We start from the raw sequence: 20967 nt of genomic DNA on the forward strand, positions 1-20967 counted from the left end.
ATAAGTAGCCATTAATATACATATATGCAGAAGCTGAAAGTAACTATGATCTCAGATGGGGCTTACAAAGCCAGGGAGAATAATAAGCCACTAATGTGCTTGTGCAGTTTCATGGAGAGAGCCACTTGTGGGATCTTAGCCATGGCCTGGGAGGTATTTTCTCTGAAAATGATTATGCCCTATTCACTCTTTCTATACATCTTCAGCTCCAGAACAGACTGTTCTCCCTTTGAGGAGAGCGTAGTCTGGGATCTGTTCTTCCTCAGGTACCATGCTTTTCCTGAGGTGGAGAGCACTGGCCTTTCTAGAGGTCCAATTTTACCCACCGTTAACACCTGATATTTTAAGATATAATTGTGGGTTTTAGGACTATGGGAATTCTCTGTCCTTTAGCTTACAATGTGATTACTTGGTAAATTAAAAATCATAATAATTACAAATTAAATAAAAATAGATGCAGATAAATTAAAAAATTATTTTAAAATATTAGCATGTATTTGTGACAGGCACCATCTTGAATTCCTTGCATATAAACAATACCTATAGAAAATAATGGTAATATCATAAAAATAGTAATGAGAAATTGGTAAACATTAGAAGTTACTTCCCCTTTCAGTTGAACCTGGAGATAAAATATCACTCCATGGGAAACACAAAGACCATATTTAACCCACTTCCTGAGATTGCATGAATCTCTAAAAATTTACACAATGTGGCTTGTAGAACTAGAATTTCCTCTCCATGTCCCTTAACTTCTATCTCTAACCCCAAACCATATTTATATTTAGTCAAGTTTCAGTGTTTGAAAAAGTTTGGAGATTATTCAATTTTATCATCTCTCCTGGATCCCACAGAAGAATGTCAGACAGATCACAGGAACTATTAGACAACAAGTGGTATTTTCCAAAATTTAACAAACTATATAAACACGTAACTCCTTTAAGTTTTCTTTAGTTAAATCTCCAAAGAATGCCAGGTGGAAAACTCATGTCCATTTTGCCAAGATCTGTTACTGTTAATAAGAAGCTAGGTAGCCAAGATAAAGTCCCCCAGAATGTGGCATGCTCAGGAGAATAGAGATAATGGATTTATGGAAATTAGTACTGTAAAGGCTGAACGTGGCATTACCATTACTGTACTCTTGAGAAAATTTCCTGGAAAACATACACTTGTTTTATTGGTCAGGGTCCAAAGAGGAGACAGAAACTGTATAGTAATTTGAGCAGGGAAAGTTTAAAGAATTATTAACTATAAAAGAGGACTGAGTCATGAAAGATTGGCCAGTGAGAAGTAAGGAGAACTCTAAAGAATACATGAATAACAGATACAATCTATGTCAACAGCTGAGTAGAGCTCCAAATAATTTCTCTCACTTGAAGACTTCAATCCAAATCTCACTGTAGAGGACGTGGCTGCAGCTTTCTGGATGGTAGAGAAGTTGCTGAGATGGTGTACCACTAACTTTCTGGAACTTTCCAGGGACTTTCTAGAAAGCTGCCCAAGGGGGTGCCATGGGATACTGTTTACAAGGAGGAGCCTTGGGAGGCATTCTACCGCAAACCTAACTGAAGGAATGTCATGGAAAACTACTGGCCACTGGGTCATATCAGCAGGAGTCAGACTTGGAGAATGCACACACCACAGGAGCTGGTCACTGGGGAGGACACACACACTGCAGAACCTGGAGAGAGAAGCACACCAGAAACAAGAAAAGAGACTGAAGAGGTCTCTTCCAATGTCCCTGCTGAGCCCACTACTGGCACAACTGAATACGATGCTAGCCAACAAAAGAGAATTATTTACTGGGATCATCTCCATTATTGTATAACAAGCACTGATGGGTAAAAATGTATCTAACAAGCAGTGACTTGATAAATGGCTCAGTCCGTTTCATTGGCTACTCAGGTTCCATATGTACTCTTCTACACATAGTTGAACTTTCACATGACAATGAAGCAACATTTTTATTTCCACCTAATAAGATGAAGTTATCCTTCTTGCAAGCGAAGAAGTATGTAACCTCTTCCCCCAAATGAGGAACTACACAGTCCCAACAGTACTTGTATCCATTGCTGTCTGTACGTATTATTCCTGTCACAGAATATCTCTTACCTAAAGACTAAATGGTAAAGTTGACTTTCGACAACTTGTACTTAAAATAAAAATGGAAAGGAGAGATAAGAAAAAATGGTTAGCATATACAAATAAACACAGACAAGCAAAGAGAAAACAGGTGAAGCTACTATAATCATCTATCTTCCCTTAACAATTCATTCAGAAGCCAAGATGTCTGCATTGTTTCTTGATATGCACTGAGAGCTTGGTTTCTTGTTTTGTGCTCCAAAGACCCGAGTTTCATTCCTTCCTCCACTACTTACTGACTGTGCAATCTCAGGCAAGTACCTTAATTTCTGTGAGGGGTTCTTTATCTATAAAATGTGACTAATAGTATCTGCCCTAATTGATTTATAGGATTGTTGCAAAGACAGACTTAAGATCATGTTTGTAAAAGGTGTAAAGCCCTAAAGATATTAAATATTCTTGCTTTCATCTAGTGCACATTTGATCAAGTGTTGAGTAATTGAAGGAAAACAATAGCTCAAACCAGTTGGCATTATAATAAATTAGAACTGAGAAATGAATAGCCTAAAAAAATAAAAATAGAATGCATACAAATCTTATAGTTTTTTGTATTGTGTAATATTCCTCTTTGTCAAAAAACAGAAGCAAATTTAGCAAAATAGAACATAATCTGATTCGTCATCTAAACGTGATTCACAGAAAACAGATCTGAAGGTAAGAGATAAACATACAACCAAAGACACAAACAAGCAAGTCATAGTCTGGTCATTGCAGCATGACAAAGATCTCAGAGTTGTCCTGAGCATCCTCATATATCTCAAACCCTTGTGCACAGGGTTGGGGGCTGGGAGAGACTGGTTCTGACTAATCTCAGCTGAGCCATACTACAAGCCATTTTAGTTTGAACTTCTTAGGAAGAGCTACACTTAAGAGACAATTTGGCTTGTACAAGGACTGTGGTTTCTGTCTGTACTGATACGCCATAAATCTGCATATCGCACTGATTGTTTGATAAATTACACAAAAGAGAAAATATTGTCGGCATGAAAATGAACAAAGTGTGCAGTCAAAGCTGACATGAAATGACCTTGGGAAAGGATATCAATCTTTATGTACAATGTCTCACTCAGACCATTCACTCAACATACACTCATTCTCTCTATGATATTTTAAGCAATTATGCATCCTAAAGAAGATAAAATAAACTAATCTAATCATAGAGTAAGGTATTTTTGCAAGTAATTGAACCTGAAAAATCCATCGCTTCCTCTGTTCCTTCACTCAGTCAATAGTTATGGATCATCTCCTAAGTACCACATGGGGAAGTGGAGGGAGGGAGTATAAACTCTCCTTGCAAAAAAAATGTTGTTATGAAGGAAAAAAGAGAGACAGAGAAGTAGCATGAAGGGGAAGTATGATCCTGGAAAGTTTCTTTTAGGATTAAAGAGGACAAGGATAAGAAGGGGAAGAACGAGAAAAAATTTTCATTGAAAAGATATTGATTAATGTAGCAAAAATAGAAAATTACTAATAGATGGAGTAAACTACCAGAGCAAATGAAATAGCAATAATAAAATCTTCTAAAAGACTTCTGATTCCAGGTACAGACAAGCAACTTGCTTCTTATCATCACGTGACCACCCTGAGGAGCAAATGTGAACCTGAGGAGCACAAACATTTCTGATCTCAGGTGAATTTGAATGAGAAATCCTGGACAGTGGGAGACAATAGAGGGAGGAAGGAGGTCCAGAGGATTCACATTAAGGTGGGAAAGTGAGGGTGACTCAACAGGAGTTGCAGTCCTTTGGGTCTCTCTAGTTTGGCTGTGATGCACTTTAAACCAGCAGGGACCTTTCCACAGCAACCGTTGGGGATTACAGGATCCTAGAAGCAAGTAGCTCAATCATCGCACTTCCCTGTGGGACTGTGAGGCTTGAGTGAGAGCCCACTTTGAGGGCCCAAGGGTGATTTTATGGCATCTCTCCTTTCTTAAAAAAAAGAAACAGATCTGGACAGCAGTCAACATGGTAAAATCAGATTTTGCTCAAGAGCTATTGCAATAGGGGGAGAGAGAATTGGTATAGAACTAGGCTTGATTCTGAATACAGCATGGACAAGGGGGGATTTATAGCCAAAGAGCAGTGTGGACGTCAGTGGATAGAAAATTATTAAAAGGAAGCATTAAGGTTGAGGGAGATTCTGGTTAAATTGACTTGACAGGATTCTTGCTGAAGGCTGACCAAGGCAATCAAATACCTAGAGATATCGAGGGTAGGGTGTTCTGCTAACCTGACTTTTAGAAGATTCTTGTTACAACTGGACAAGGCAGGCCCAAAAAGAATGGACGCCAAGGTTGAGGCCTAGAGGGCTTAGTGGGGTCTGACTAGAGTTGGTCAAAGAGGGCCCTTTATCATCTTTCACAGCCAGTAGACAGAACATTTGCCTTGATTCTCAAGAATTGCAATATGGCTCCCTTGCACCAGGCTGCAACAGCATTGTTCCAGTCTGCCCAATTTTAGCCAACAGTGACAATCAATTTTACCAGCAATGGTGGTGGTGGCAGCAGACTAGCAGTGAGAGACAAATTCTGACCTCAGACAGCATCTTTTTGGAGCAGCTGGGTGAGGAGGGAGATGGTTCTCTCAGCTCCTTCATCTTCATGAAACCCCTCCCAGTGAGATAGTAATATCTGTGAATGTCTTAATGACCACTGCAGAGGAGTTCCTTTAGGGGAAAATCATAAAATGGAAATAAGAATTCTGTCCTTTAAGAAAAAAAAGTGAAGAGGAATCTTAGATAATTAAATGAAATATTTGCAAAGTGCTCCACTAATGAAAACTATACAACAATACTTGGGCCTTTGAATTCAGGCAGAAAAAGCAAGATAGAGCAAATATTGTACCCATGGGATACCCAAACGATACTGCATCTAGTATTAAGGTAAGGGGTGAATTTTCCAGGCAAGCAGAAGGATGATAAGAGCACTGAGACTAGGAGAATAAATCTAAACTGTGCCCATGTGTTTTTACAGTCTTAGGAAGCCTGGAATGCCACACATTACACAAGCAAAGGCAAGGAGAAGGGGTCTACCACTTAACAGAACACCTTCCACATTCTAACCTTTATGATCTGTACTTTACCAGTAAGTAACTTCCCCAAGGTCACAGAGCTGGTGAACTGTGGAAACAAAAGTTGAACGAAAGTCAATCTGGTTACAAATTATTCCATGTAGTAGTTTCAGTTTTCCCTCCTGCCTCCACTGGACCATGTCATAACATATCAAGTGTGATTTCATTTCTTAATTAATCTCCTTCCAGCTGGAGATTTCCATGGTAAAATCTAAACGGATACCATGTGAAGTAAAGACCTGGTGAGGACTGTAGGGTAAGAACATGTGGCATCAGACCTTTGGTGCCATGGGAAGTCTTCTTCCCTAGTCTCATGGGAATGTGGGAGATAATTGTACCAATTCTTATTCCTTGTGATATTTTCTGTCACTTAGGAGTGAGAACTTCTAGAATGTGTGAATGTGTTCAGGCCTGGGGACACTGGAGCATAATGAATGAAGACTACCAGAACTCTAGGGTCAGACTGATGAGGGTTCAGCAGACTTTTCCACATCTCACCTGTGCTGTGATCTTGGGTTACTTACTTAACCTTTTTGAGCATCAACTTCCTACTATTTTTTAAATGGGATCAAATCCCATTTTCTACCACCTGAGTCTTGTAAGGATTAAATGCACAAAGTATACAAAGTCTCAGAGAGTGCACCCAGCACACAGTAGGTATTCACTAACTGTAAATTATCATGTGAAAATGATTGACTAAGGAGTAAATAAAGTATGATGAGATGGTATGGGGTGGAGCTTCCTCAACATGACACATCAAATGATGAATGCTTCTGATCAAAGACCATTGGCAAGATTTGCTTAAAAGAGTTAGAAAAAAAACTCAACCTCAAAATGAGTTGAAAATTTGAAACAGAACCAAATTAAGTTGGACTTCTGAGCATTAAAGAACATTCTATAGTTGATATTAAGATGGAACGTATGGTATAGGAAGGAATGTAGCATGAGGGCTTCCACACTGTCAGCAGTGAAGAACACCAAGAATAAGAATGGACTGGAGATTATTTAACTATTTAAGGGAAAAGTCAGCAGTCAGCACATGCCCTTACACATTAGAGCTCTCTAGCATGAGCAATTATCCCAAAGATTGTGGCAGCAGGGGAGTGAGGGACCAGAGGTTAGAAGTGGAGGACTAAGTACACCAACCTCCACTCCACCTCAATCAGAGTAAAACTGCTTTAATTTCATCTATGTGGAGGATACATACAAAGGATTTTGCTTGGGCAAAGTGTATAGCAATTAAAAAAACTAGTTACCAAGCACTATATTGAATAACCCCTAGATTTATTGTTGTATGAGTCTTTATTAAACCACAGTCATGGTTCCCTGAGTTCACCAGGGGTCCCCTTTCCTATCACCATGGCTACTGAGTGAGACTGGAAATCCCTGGCTGGAAGCACCAGAAGAACTGAGGTGACAGCCCCTCCACTCAGTGCACATACTCCCTCACCTTGGCTGGGAAAAATGGCATGTGTGCCACCTGTCCTAGAAAATACCTCCTTTCCTGACATCCCTTGCCTTTGCAGGCATCAGAAGTACTCTGTAAAAAAAAAGATTTAATTTCTCCTGAGAAATTCATTCACTTCCCCTTTTCTGCTTGTACTCATGTAATACTCCATTGAGATGAGGAAGTTGTGGTTAAACACTAAATTGACAGGGAGCAAACTAAATTCTTACCCATCATACATTGGAAGTCCACACGAGTCCATTACCTTGTACTTACTGTGTACAAGGTAATGTTGGGGTCACCAGTTTGAGGGCAGAGATTTGTAAAGCCCGTGGAATTCTGTGAAATTAAATGGGCTCGGAAGGAAAGAGGAGGAAGAGGAAGAATACAGCATGAACACTCCCTCTACTTTGCCTGTCGAATTCATGCTCTCAGAAAAGGAGGCTGGATTGCTGAGAAGGGAGGAGAAACCCTCAGGTTTTTCCCAAAGGGTGGAAAGCAAACCACTGTAGGCACAGATGATTGTATGTAGTACAGGGATAATATTGAATGTGAAATCAAAGTACTAATCATGTTTCCATGGATATTATTGCTTAGAATGAGGTTATTTTTGAAGCAATTGAATTAAAAAAAAAAGATTAAAAAAGGATATGGATATGTAGATCTGACAAACCTCCAAGAGGAGGAATGAAGGTTAATGCAGGTCAGGAACCACAGAGCCAGGCCAACTCTACTGTCTCCCCTTGCCCGAGTCTTCCAGGGGAACTAATGTCTGTCTTCTGTGCAATTGTAGCACTTTGTACAAATCTCTTATAGCACAAATTCAAGGTACCATGGAAAATGTACTGACCCATTTCTCCTGTCTCCACCTTAGATGACTGGAATACTGAAGATATTAAGTAAATATCTGTTGAATAGATGAATGCATATGTGAATGGATAATTAAATGCAGTCTATCCCTGTGGATCAAATATGTTCAAGCCTATGGGGAAAATGTTGTTAAAAGTAGTAACAGGGCTTCCCTGGTGGCACAGTGGTTGAGAGTCCGCCTGCCGATGCAGCGGACATGGGTTCGTGCCTCGGTCTGGGAAGATCCCACATGCCGCGGAGCGGCTAGGCCCGTGAGCCATGGCCGCTGAGCCTGCGCGTCCGGAGCCTGTGTTCCACAACGGGAGAGGGCACAACAGTGAGAGGTCCGCGTACCACAAAAAAAAAAAAAAAAAAAAGAACCAAGCTCATCAGTGTGAAGGAATACAAGGTACAAGGGAATGGCCCAGTTCATGTGCAGCAGGGTTGTCAGATTTTCTACTGTTACTAATTTTTGCAAATGATTTTGCAATTATTTTGTGCAATTCCTTTCACTACTTCCCTCTCTAGGATGATAAGCATGTTAGTGAGTTAGAGAAAATAGGTTGCTCTGGTTGGCGGCGTGAAAACAGCCTGCAGGGGGTTAGTGCACCACGGCTAGCTGGGAAGGAGTCCGGGGAAAAATCTGGACCTGCTGAAGAGGCAAGAGATTTCTTCTTCCCTCTTTGTTTCCTGGTGCACGAGGAGAGGGGATAAAGAGCGCTGCTTAAAGGAGCTCCAGAGACGCGCGCGAGCCGCGGCTAAAAGTGCGGACCCCAGAGACGGGCATGAGACGCTAAGGCTGCTGCTGCCGCCACCAAGAAGCCTGTGTGCGAGCACAGGTCACTATCCACACCCGCTTCCGGGGAGCCTGTGCAGCCCGCCACTGCCAGGGTCCCAGGATCCAGGGACAACTTCCCCGGGAGAACGCACGGCGCGCCTCAGGCTGGTGCAACGTCACTCCGGCCTCTGCTGCCACAGGTTCATCCAGCACTCCGTACCCCTCCCTCCCCCAGCCTGAGTGAGCCAGAGTCCCCGAAGCAGCTGCTCCTTTAACCCCGTCCTGTCTGAGCAAGAACGAACGCCCTCTGGCGACCTACAAGGAGAGGCGGGGCCAAATCCAAAGCTGAGCCCCCGGAGCTGTGAGAACAAAGAGAAAGGGAAATCCCTCCCAGCAGCCTCAGAAGCAGTGGATTAAAGCTCCACAATCAACTTGATGTACCCTGCATCTGTGGAATACATGAAGACAACGAATCATCCCAAATTGAGGAGGTGGACTTTGAGAGTAAGATTTATGATTTTTTCCCCTTTTCCTCTTTTTGTGAGAGTGTATGTGTATGCTTCTGTGTGAGATTTTGTCTGTATAGCTTTGCTTCCACCATTTGTCCTAGGGTTCTATCCGTCCGTTTTTTTTGTGTGTGTTTGTTTGTTTTTTCTTTTAAAAAAATTTTTTTCTTAATCATTATTTTTTATTTAATAACTTTATTTTATCTTACTTTATTTTATTTTATCATCTTTCTTTTCTTTCTTTCTTTCTTTCTTTCTTTCTTTCTTTCTTTCTTTCTTTCTTTACTTCTACTTTTTCTCCATTTTATTCTGAGCTGTGTGGATAAAAGGCTCTAGGTGCTGCAGCCAGGAGTCAGTGCAGTGCCTCTGAGGTGGGAGAGCCAACTTCAGGACACTGGACCACAAGAGACCTCCCAGCTCCACATAATATCAAATGGTGAAAGTCTCCCAGAGATCTCCATCTCAACACCAGCACCCAGCTTCACTCAACGACCAGCAAGCTACAGTGCTGGACACCCTATGCCAAACAACTAGCAAGACAAGAACACAATCCCACCCATTAGCAGAGAGGCTGCCTAAAATCATAATAAGTCCACAGACACCCCAAAACATACCACCAGGCGTGGACCTGCCCACCAGAAAGACAAGATCCAGCCTCATCCACCAGAACACAGGCACTAGTCCCCTCCACCAGGAAGCCTACACAACCCACTGAACCAACCTTACCCACTGGAGGCAGACACCAAAAACAACGGGAACCACAAACCTGCAGCCTGCAAAAAGAAGACCCCAAACACAGAAAGATAAGCAAAATGAGAAGACAGGAAAACACACAGCAGATGAAAGAGCAAGATAAAAATGCACCAGACCTAAAAAATGAAGAGGAAATAGGCAGTCTACCAGAAAAAGAATTCAGAATAATGATAGTAAAGATGATCCAAAATCTTGGAAATAGAACAGACAAAATGCAAGAAACATTTAACAAGGACTTAAAAGAAGTAAAGATGAAACAAACAACCATGAACAACACAATAAATGAAATTAAAAATACTCTAGATGGGATCAATAGCAGAATAACTGAGGCAGAAGAATGGATAAGTGACCTGGAAGATAAAATAGTGGAAATAACTACTGCAGAGCAGAATAAAGAGAGAAGAATGAAAAGAACTGAGGAGATTCTCAGAGACCTCTGGGACAACATTAAATGCACCAACATTCGAAATATAGGGGTTCCAGAATAAGAAGAGAAAAAGAAAGGGACTGAGAAAATATTTGAACAAATTATAGTTGAAAACTTCCCTAATATGGGAAAGGAAATAGTTAATCAAGTCCAGGAAGCACAGAGAGTCTCATACAGGATAAATCCAAGGAGAAATACGCCAAGACACATATTAATCAAACAGTCAAAAATTAAATACAAAGAAAACATATTAAAAGCAGCAAGGGAAAAACAACAAATAACACACAAAGGAATCCCCATAAGTTTACAGCTGATCTTTCAGCACAAACTCTGCAAGCTAGAAGGGACTGGCAGGACATATTTAAAGTGATGAAGGAGAAAAACCTGCAACCAAGATTACTCTACCCAGAAAGGATCTCATTCAGATTTGATGGAGAAATTAAAATATTTACAGACAAGCGAAAGGTGAGAGAGTTCAGCACCACCAAACCAGCTTTACAACAAATCCTAAAGGAACTTCTCTAGGCAAAAAACACAAGAGAAGGAAAAGGTCTACAATAACGAACCCAAAACAATTAAGAAAATGGGAATAGGAACATACATATCGATAATTACTTAAATGGAAATGGATTAAATGCTCCCACCAAAAGACACAGATTGGCTGAATGGATACAAAAACAAGACCCATACATATGCTGTCTACAAGAGACCCACTTCAGACCTAGAGACACATAGAGACTGAAAGTAAGGGGATGGAAAAAGATACTCCATGCAAATGGAAACCAAAAAGAAGCTGGAGTAGCAATTCTCATATCAGACAAAATAGACTTTAAAATAAAGACTATTAGAAGAAACAAAGAAGGACACTACATAATGATCAAGGGATCGATCCAAGAAGAAGATATAACAATTGTAAATATTTATGTACCCAACATAGGAGCACCTCAATACATAAGGCAAATACTAACAGCCATAAAAGGGGAAATCGACAGTAACACATTCATAGTAAGGGACTTTAATATCGTACTTTCACCATTGCACAGAACATCCAAAATGAAAATAAATAAGGAAACAAAGCCTTAAAGGATACACTAAACAAGATAGACTTAATTGATATTTATTAGACATCCCATCCAAAAACAACAGAATACAAATTTTTCTCAAGTGCTCATGGAACACTCTCCAGGATATATCATATCTTGGGTCACAAATCAAGCCTCAGTAAATTTAAAAAACTTGAAATTGTATCAAGTATCTTTTCCGACCACAATGCTATGAGACTAGATATCAATTACAGGAAAAAATCTGTAAAAAATACAAACACATGGAGGCTAAACAATACACTACTTAATAATGAAGTGATCACTGAAGAAATCAAAGAGGAAATAAAAAAATACCTAGAAACAAATGACAATGGAGACACGACGACCCAAAACCTATGGGATGCAGCAAAAGCAGTTCTAAGAGGGAAGTTTAAAACGATACAATCCTACCTTAAGACAGGAAACATCTCGAATAAACAACCTAACCTTGCACCTAAAGCAATTAGAGAAAGAAGAAAAAATAAACCCCAAAGTTAGCAGAAGGAAAGAAATCATAAAAATCAGATCAGAAATAAATGAAAAAGAATGAAGGAAACGTTAGCAAAGATCAGTAAAACCAAAAGCTGATTCTTTGAGAAGATACAAAAAATTGATAAACCATTAGCCAGACTCGTAAAAGAAAAAAAGGGAGAAGACTGAAATCAATATAATTAGAAATGAAAAAGGAGAAGTAACAACTGACACTGCAGAAATACAAAAGATCATGAGAGATTACTACAAGCAACTCTATGCCAATAAAATGGACAACCTGGAAAAATGCACAAATTCTTAGAAATGCACAATCTGCCAAGACTGAATCAGAAAGAAATAGAAAATATGAACAGACCAATCAGAAGCGCTGAAATTGAAACTGTGATTAAAAATCTTCCAACAAACAAAACCCCAGGACCAGATGGCTTCACAGGCGAATTCTATCAAACATTTAGAGAAGAGCTAACACCTATCCTTCTCAAACTCTTCCAAAATATAGCAGAGGGAGGAACACTCCCAAACTCATTCTATGAGGCCATCATCACCTTGATACCAAAACCAGACAAGGATGTCACAAAGAAAGAAAACTACAGGCCAATATCACTGATGAACATAGATGCAAAAATCCTCAACAAAATACTAGCAAACAGAATCCAACAACACATTAAAAGGATCATATACCATGATCAAGTGGGGTTTATTCCAGGAATGCAAGGATTCTTCAATGTACGCAAATCAATCAATGTGATACACCATATTAACGAATTGAAGGAGAAAAACCATATGATCATCTCAATAGATGCAGAGAAAGCTTTTGACAAAATTCAACACCCATTTATGATAAAAACCCTCCAGAAAGTAGGCATAGAGGGAACTTTCCTCAACCTAATAAAGGCCATATATGACAAACCCACAGCCAACATCATCCTCAATGGTGAAAAACTGAAAGCATTTCCACTAAGATCAGGAACAAGACAAGATTGCCCACTCTCATCACTCTTATTCAACATAGTTTGGAAGTTTTAGCCACAGCAATCAGAGAAGAAAGGAAATAAAAGAATCCAAATCGGAAAAGAAGAAGTGAAACTGTCACTGTTTGCAGATGACATGATACTATACACAGAGAATCCTAAAGATGCTACCAGAAAACTGCTAGACCTAATCAATGAATCTCGTAAAGTAGCAGGATACAAAATTAATGCACAGAAATCTCTGGCATTCCTATACTCTAATAATGAAAAATCTGAAAGTGAAATCAAGAAAACACTCCCATTTACCATTGCAACAAAAAGAATAAAATATCTAGGAATAAACCTACCTTAAGGAGACAACAGACCTGTTTGCAGAAAATTATAAGACACTGATGAAAGAAATTAAAGATGACACAAATAGATGGAGAGATATACCATGTTCGTTGATTGGAAGAATCAACATTGTGAAAATGACTCTACTACCCAAAGCAATCTACAGATTCAATGCAATCCCTATCAAACTACCACTGGCATTTTTCACAGAACTAGAACAAAAAATTTCACAATATGTATGGAAACACAAAAGACCCCGAATAGCCAAAGCAATCTTGAGAATGAAAAATGGAGCTGGACAAATCAGGCTCCCTGACTTCAGACTATACTACAGAGCTACAGTAATCAAGACAGTATGGTACTGGCACAAAAACAGAAAGATAGATCAATGGAACAGAATAGAAAGCACAGAGATAAACCCTCCCACATATGGTTACCTTATCTTTGATAAAGGAGGCAGGAATATACAGTGGAGAAAGGACAGCCTCTTCAATAAGTGGTGCTGGGAAAACTGGACAGGTACATGTAAAAGTATGAGATTAGATCACTCCCCAACACCATACACAAAAATAAGCTCAAAATGGATTAAAGACCTAAATGTAAGGTCAGAAACTAGCAAACTCTTAGAGGAAAACATAGGCAGAACACTCCATGACATAAATCACAGCAAGATCCTTTTTGACCCACCTCCTAGAGAAATGGAAATAAAAACAAAAATAAACAACTTCGACCTAATGAAACTTCAAAGCTTTTGCACACAAAGGAAACCATAAATAAGACCAAAAGACAACCCTCAGAATGGGAGCAAATATTTGCAAATGAAGCAAGTGACAAAGGATTAATCTCCAAAATTTTAAGCAGCTCATGCAGCTCAATAACAAAAAACCAAACAACCCAATCCAAAAATGGGCAGAAGACCTAAATAGACATTTCTCCATAGAAGATATACAGACTGCCAACAAACACATGAAAGACTGCTCAACATCATTAATCATTAGAGAAATGCAAACCAAAACTACAATGAGATATCATCTCACACCAGTCAGAATGGCCATCATCAAAAAATCTAGAAAAAATAAATGCTGGAGATGGTTTGGAGGAAAGGGAACACTCTTGCACTGCTGGTGGGAATGTGAATTGGTACAGCCACTATGGAGAACAGTATGGAGGTTCCTTAAAAATCTACAAACAGAACTACCATATGACCATGCAATCCCACTACTGGGCATATACCCTGAGAAAACCATAATTCAGAAAGAGTCATGTACCAAAATGTTCACTGCAGCTCTATTTACAATAGCCAAGAGATGGAAACAACCTAAGTGTCCATCATCAGATGAATGGATAAAGAAGATGTGGCACATATATACAATGGAATATTAGCCATAAAAAGAAATGAAATTGATCTATTTGTAATGAGGTGGATGGACCTAGAGTCTGTCATACAGAGTGAAGTAAGTCAGAAAGAGAAAGACAAATACCGTATGCTAACACATATATATGGAGTTTAAGGGAAAAAAATGTCATGAAGAACCTAGGGGTAAGACAGGAATAAAGACACAGACCTACTAGAGAATGGACTTGAGGATATAGCGAGGGGGAAGGGTAAGCTGTGACAAAGCGAGAGAGTGGCATAGACATATATACACTACCAAACGTAAAATAGCTAGCTAGTGGGAAGCAGCCGCATAGCACAGGGAAATCAGCTCAGTGCTTTGTGACCACCTAGAGGGGTGGGATAGGGAGAGTGGGAGGGAGGGAGATGCAAAAGGGAGGAGATATGGGAACATATATATATGTATAACTGAATCACTTTGTTATAAAGCAGAAACTAACACACCATTGTAAAGCAATTATACTCCAATAACGATGTAAAAAAGAAAATAGGTTGTTCTGAATAACACTACTTAAATCAGTTCTCTACAATATGCTGAGGGCAATGTAACCTGGAGCCCAGACAGGAAGGACACCATTTATGTATCTCCCCTTCCAACCTGGAAAAGATGACTATCCCAAAGCCTGTGATCCTAAAGGCCTCTGTCCCCAGAGAAGGGAAGATGCCATTGCAAGGAGAATCCCCCTGAGTTCATGAGGAAACCCCCTCAGGCAGATATGGGCAGTCACATATCATGCTTTCCTCCAGAGGAACAGAAATCCTGGGACTCCTTCTGAAGCGTGTGGACTCAAAAAGGCTGAGCTTCCCCCTCACACCTGTGGATCTGGCCTCCTCTTCCCACCAAACTGATACCTTGAAGGATTGAGAAGCAAATTATGCTTTCTCATAATTTTGGTCCTCCAAAAGATTAAAATTACTAGGAATTTGAATGGAGTCAGCAAGTCTCCCTGATCCTATAAAATGTTTGATGATTTTTACTATTGTGTGTCAGTACCTACACAAGAAAGAAATGCAGGATAATGACAGATATTGCTATAATACATTTTCGTTTGTATTGGTAAATATAGATATGCATGGATTAATACTGGAAGATGTTAATCTTCCCTCCTTCCTTTTTTTCACCCTTCCTCCCTATCTCCCTTCCTTTCTTCTTTCCTTTCTTCCTTCATCTTCTGTTTTAATAGCAAGGCCTTAGTTTGTCATGAAAATCCTCTCTAAACAATTGTGTGAAGGAAAAGTTCCATTTGGCAGGAAGAGTTCAGGTACAGTTGGAATACGGCAATGAAAGGGACCCCTCAGAACATTCCCTGTGACCTTGACATTTACCCTTGAGGGAACTGAAACCTGGACATGGTCACAGATTTGCACAAGGTCCTTAGCCATTTGGGGGAAGATTGAAGCAGGTACTGGCACAAAGATTTGGGAGCACGTCGTTGGTCTGGAGGTGATCCCTGAGGCATAGTCAAAGCGTAAGGAATTGAGACAGATAAGGGAGCAGAGACAACAGGGATGTGCCCATGAGTGGGTTACCACTGTGGCCAGCAGGGGCCCAGTCCCACTTCAGAACCTTTGAAGTCCTCACAGGGCATACTTCAGAACTGTCCCACCAAAGGGCAAGGGACCTGAGGTGTTTTCACCAACATTTTCCCTCTCTGTTTGAGAATGTTCCTGAAAGTGTCAACTAGTCAGCACCTTGGCTGGTGCTGCACTGGTCCAGCCTGCTCCTGGGGCGGGGGAAAGCTCAAGGCTGAGAGGGATTTATGGGGACCATTGCTGAAGCTGCCTGTAACTTTGGTGGTGGGTCCAGGGATTTGAACATCAATGGTGTCTGCTACAGAGACTGACAAGGATGGCTCTTTCCGTGCATCAGTCTTCTTTGTAGAATCCTTTATTATTGCCTGAGGCTGGCTTGCTATGATGCTTGCATTTGGTTTCTGTAGTTTTGGAAACACTTCCATCAGCCCACGTGGAAGTCTCTGCTGTGCTCTTATTCCAGTATCTATGATTGTGAAAAGAACACAAAACTCCCAGCTGAAAGATCATAAAAAAAAAAGAGCTTATTCTGAGCAGCCTTTGCCTCTTACTAGCCTTGAACACCACCTCTAGCCTCCTGAAATCAACCTGACCTCAATTTCTCATCCACTTCCATGTAGGACTTCTGTGAGACAGGATATAATGTAGGTAAACGGCCTATATATATAGTGAGAGAGAGAGAGGAAAAGAGAGTGTGAGAGAGTGATACCAACTCAGGACACATTTACAAGAAGTAGAACATATATCTAGATGGATGCTTGGCCTGGGTCAGTGGGTCAGTATATCTATATGTATGTATCAATACCTCTATTTCTGTATCTATCTACCAACCCAGGCCAAGTTTCCATATCTATATGAATGTCTATATATACCTATATCTGTATCAACTCAGGCCACATTTACAAGTGGAACATATATATATGGAAATTTGGCCTGGATCAATACACACATATATATCTATAGATCTATATACAGATTTCTCTATATAGATATAGATATGATGCCACATTTACAAGAAATAGAACACAAATACTTGTTTTTTGGTATTCTGAGAGAGTCCATAAATATACATCACCACTTTAATGGAGGTATAGAGTGACTCCCCCACCCACTGTCCACATGGATAGATGAGCTACAGTGAATTGATGGACAAAATGCTTGGATTCTGCCATATCCAATCGTATTCCAATAATCAACACTGGCTTTGTGTTCCTTATGCTAAACATTCAGCTCTTGAAAAATATTCAGGAGTTTGGCTTTTATAGACACAAAATATGAGACATTTGACCGAAAGTAACATGAATAATTTAAAATAGTTTAAATAAGTAAAGAATCTTGAAAAAGATCGGTTTAAAGTGTGTATCATGAAAATAAGGATTTATATATATGAAGTTTCAAACTGCCTTTTTGTGACGTGGTAATGTGTATTTGTGCAGAGATACTCTGCCTTCATGATGTAAGATAAATTAATATTCTGGGGGTAACTAAATGAACAAATGCAGAATCCTTTGCCAGGACCCAGACTAGCCAAGAGCTCGGAGGTGTCTTCCAGTCAGATGTAGAGGTGTGCATTGTCCTCCCACTCCTGCAGGACCACTTGTGACCACCCACACTCCCTGTGCAGCTGGAGAAGTGAGCCAGTCACACTAGAGAGAAATGTCTGACTCAGGTGCACCTCACTTTGGAACAAAACACTCCATCCCCTTCTTATTATTTTAAAATAAATTTATTTATTTATTTGTGGCTGCATTGGGTCTTCGTTGTTGTGCGCGGGCTTTCTTTAGTTGCAGCCAGCTGGGGTTACTCTACATTGCGGTGCGTGGGCTTCTCATTCCGGTGGACTTTCTGGTTGCGGAGTACAGGCTCTAGGCATGCAGCCTTCAGTAGTTGTGGCTCACGGGCTCTAGAGCGCAGGCTCAGTAGTTGTGGCACATGGGCTTAGTTGCTCCGTGGCATGTGGGACCTTCCCAGATCAGGGCTCGAACCCGTGTCCCCTGCATTGGCAGACGGATTCTTAATCACTGCGCCACCAGAGAAGTGCCCCCAGCCACTTCTCAAGAAGTGAACATCTGGAGAAAACCTTACCTGGTGTCTTCCAGAGTCCCAGGCGAATCGTTTCATAGCCATTTTTTTGTTTGACAGGCAATAAATACTGGGTTGCTGATGTGGGTGTGATACTGTCCAGATACCCCAGGGACATCTACAGCTCCTTTGGCTTCCCTGGAAGGGTAAAGAACATCGACGCTGCCATTCATGAGGAGGAAACTGCAAAGACGTATTTCTTTGTCCCCAGTGAGTATTGGAGGTAAAGACAGACACTTGGAGCTCTTAGGGCATCAGATCCCTCCTTAGTAGAAGGAGAGTTGCCTTTTAAAATTATTCTCAAATTGTGCTGAAACTCCATCCTCCTTCTGTGAATGGATGCAGCCAGGCTGAGTGTCACTTAGTCCCCTGCCTGTTTTCATCACACAGTGCCTGTCCTTGGAAGGCAAGGGACTTGTAGGATTGAGTTCAAAAAGGAGATTTTTTAAAAGGATGGAGGCTGAGATAAAATTTGAATCAGATTTTTAGAGCTGATGCCTCTTTAGGGATGGTCTAGTCTGTCTGAGTCTCCCATAACCCTATTGAAACGGGACCCTTTCCAGTTAAAAGTTCCTATTAATTTATACCAATGATGCATCCACCCACAATTGTTTTAAGCAGCCTTTGGATTTCAGCAAAGTGGAGATAAAGATAGCACCTACCTCCCAGATTTGTTGTGAAGATTAAATGAATCAGTACACTCAAAGCACTTAGAACAGTGACTGGCACATGAAAAGTTCTTTGTGAATGCTAAGTGTTATTTTTTGTTATTGTATTTATCACACATTCCAATATTTTTTTGTAACCAGGTATGATGAAAACACACAGTCCACAGATGCAGGTTATCCCAAAGAGATAATTCATGACTTCCCTGGAATTGGGAAAAAAGTTGATGCTGTTTTCCAAGACAGAGGTAAAGGCTATCCAGTTTCTCCATTTTGTTACCATTGACATAGCATATGTGCTGTTACTTAGATATGAAAGTAAATTGCATTCATGGAAACTTGTATGTTTTTTCAAGTGTTCATGTGGAAAAACCACTATTTGTCTAACATGATCATTATCTTTCATTTTATTTCCAGGATTTTTCCATTTCTTTCATGGAAAAGGGCACTACAAATCTGATCCTAAAACTAAGCAAATTTTGGCCTCCCGAATACTAACAGCAGGTTCAAGTGCAGAAATAACTGATGGTTGACTCTCACAAAGGAGTTGGAGAAAACATTTCTACTCAGCCCAAAGAAGATGTTTTTCTGAGAAACCAGGTATTTCAGTATTTTATTTGAATCTCTAGGTAATAACAAGGCACAGACATATAAGTACAACCTTATTTAACCTCAGTCTGGACATATTGTATGTTAACTATGTTGTACTGCTTCATGAACTTACACAATTTAGTTTTAAGTGAGTGCTGAGGATGTCAAGGGCATAGTTCACCTTTAGGTTTTCATAGAGAAAAGCTTTTTACCAATATTCTATGATATTTTCAGTAATTACATTTCTCCTAGTAACCACATTCTCAAATATTTTGTCTCTAGGATAGGCATACTCACAATGCAAGTGTGTGGGAAAATATTTAGGATGTATAGAATTCAAGCACTCACCGTTCTCATGGAATATGCAGAACATAAGGGAAGGAAGACTAGTTATTGATCCTCCTCACTTATTTTAACTTCAAATTAAGCCTTAAGTCAAATAAAGGAAGGAATTTATTGAGCTTTGGTTAGGGGTTCTGGAGGGAGCACTGGATTAGGTAGTTTTATGTGTTCCCTCAGTTCCATTTTGGGGAGTTATCTCCAATTTCTCAGTGAGAAAAGTCAGAGATTGATGCCAGCACAACTCTGCACCCTCACTTTTACTGCATAACTATGAGTAAACTGCTTAGATTTCTCAGCTATTCTCCTAGCTATCTTCATAAAGTTAGCTCTTATCCCTAAATATTATTGTTGGGTCTTGTTCCCCTGGTAGTTTTCCTTACAGGATACTCTGAGTGCACTTCACATTACATTTTGCAGGTGTAAATTTGCAGAAGTTAACTACTGCTGCTGAAAAAAATATCAGTACTACACAGATTGTCTTTTTTCTCATTCAGTCAGATTATTTACCATAGGTTTCCTGTGGTGCTCTGTGATTAACAGTGCCTCAATTTTATAGCAAATTATTTGTACAATGTTTATTTTCAAATATTTTTTTCTGTTTACCAACATAATAAATACATGCTCAGAAATTTTGAGCAAGTTGCCAATCCCACTGTGGCTCCTTCCTCTGAACCAAAGCCAAGAAGTACAGGGGACTTCTAGTACAGGAAATACTAGAACCAGACACAAACAGTGAGAAAACTGTGAGTGAGCAGATAGACCCAACCAGCATGGGGGAGGAAATATCCTACAGGGGAGAGGCCGAAATGCCTCCAACTGGGGACAGGCTTTGGGAAGCACACTCTACTTGTGTCCTTTCTTCTCACATGTTGCTCTAGGTCCCGTGTCTGTATGGCAGGACTGGAAGGCAGCAGGACAAGCAAGTAACAAGGGGATAACGTCAGGGCAGTGACCCAATTTCATTCACAGACAAAGCTCAAGTCCCCACTATGATCTACAAGGTCCTATATGCCCTTTCCCCATTACATGCACACCTTCACCTCACTCTCTAATATTCTCCCCCTTGTTTACTCCATTCCAGCTGCATGGACTTCCTTGCTATTTTTTAACATGTGAGGTATATCCATACCTCGGTGCCTTTTCACTGGAATTCTCTTCCCTCAGGTACCTTCATGGATGACTCCCTCACTTATTTCTCAACTCTGTTGAAATGTAACCTTCTCAGTGAGGCCTTTGCTGGTTTACTCTTTTTAATATTACAACCTACACCACCCCTCCACACAAACATACACATATTCCCAATAGTTCTATACAGCCCTACAATTTTATTTTCCATATCTCTTATCACCTTCTAGCATACTATATAACTTAATCACTTATTATATCTACTGTTTATTGCCTGTTTTTCCTGCTATAATGGAAGTTCCATAAGAGGAAGGGCCATTGTTATGTTAACAAAAAAATGTTTTGTTTGATTTGGCTTTGGCATGTTTGTTTGTTTCACTGATAT

The 20967-nt window shown here is 40.1% G+C and overlaps 1 protein-coding gene across 2 annotated transcripts in view; it reads left to right on the forward strand.

The window, feature by feature from the left end:
• The first annotated feature begins 8128 nt into the window (after nt 1-8128).
• The window catches only part of MMP8 (matrix metallopeptidase 8), a 44691-nt gene continuing 31852 nt past the window's right edge, over nt 8129-20967 (forward strand). Inside the window, exons 1-4 of one of the 2 annotated variants that reach the window (XM_033862097.2) lie at nt 8129-8788; nt 17920-18082; nt 18669-18772; nt 18942-19124. In XM_033862097.2, coding sequence (XP_033717988.1) covers nt 19050-19124 — 75 coding nt within the window. In that variant the 5' untranslated portion in view covers nt 8129-8788; nt 17920-18082; nt 18669-18772; nt 18942-19049. The remainder of the gene's footprint in view (nt 8789-17919; nt 18083-18668; nt 18773-18941; nt 19125-20967) is intronic. The other variant, XM_033862096.2, reaches the window with a different exon arrangement.

This window comes from Tursiops truncatus, chromosome 8, assembly GCF_011762595.2.
Source record: "Tursiops truncatus isolate mTurTru1 chromosome 8, mTurTru1.mat.Y, whole genome shotgun sequence".
NCBI lineage: Eukaryota > Metazoa > Chordata > Mammalia > Artiodactyla > Delphinidae > Tursiops > Tursiops truncatus.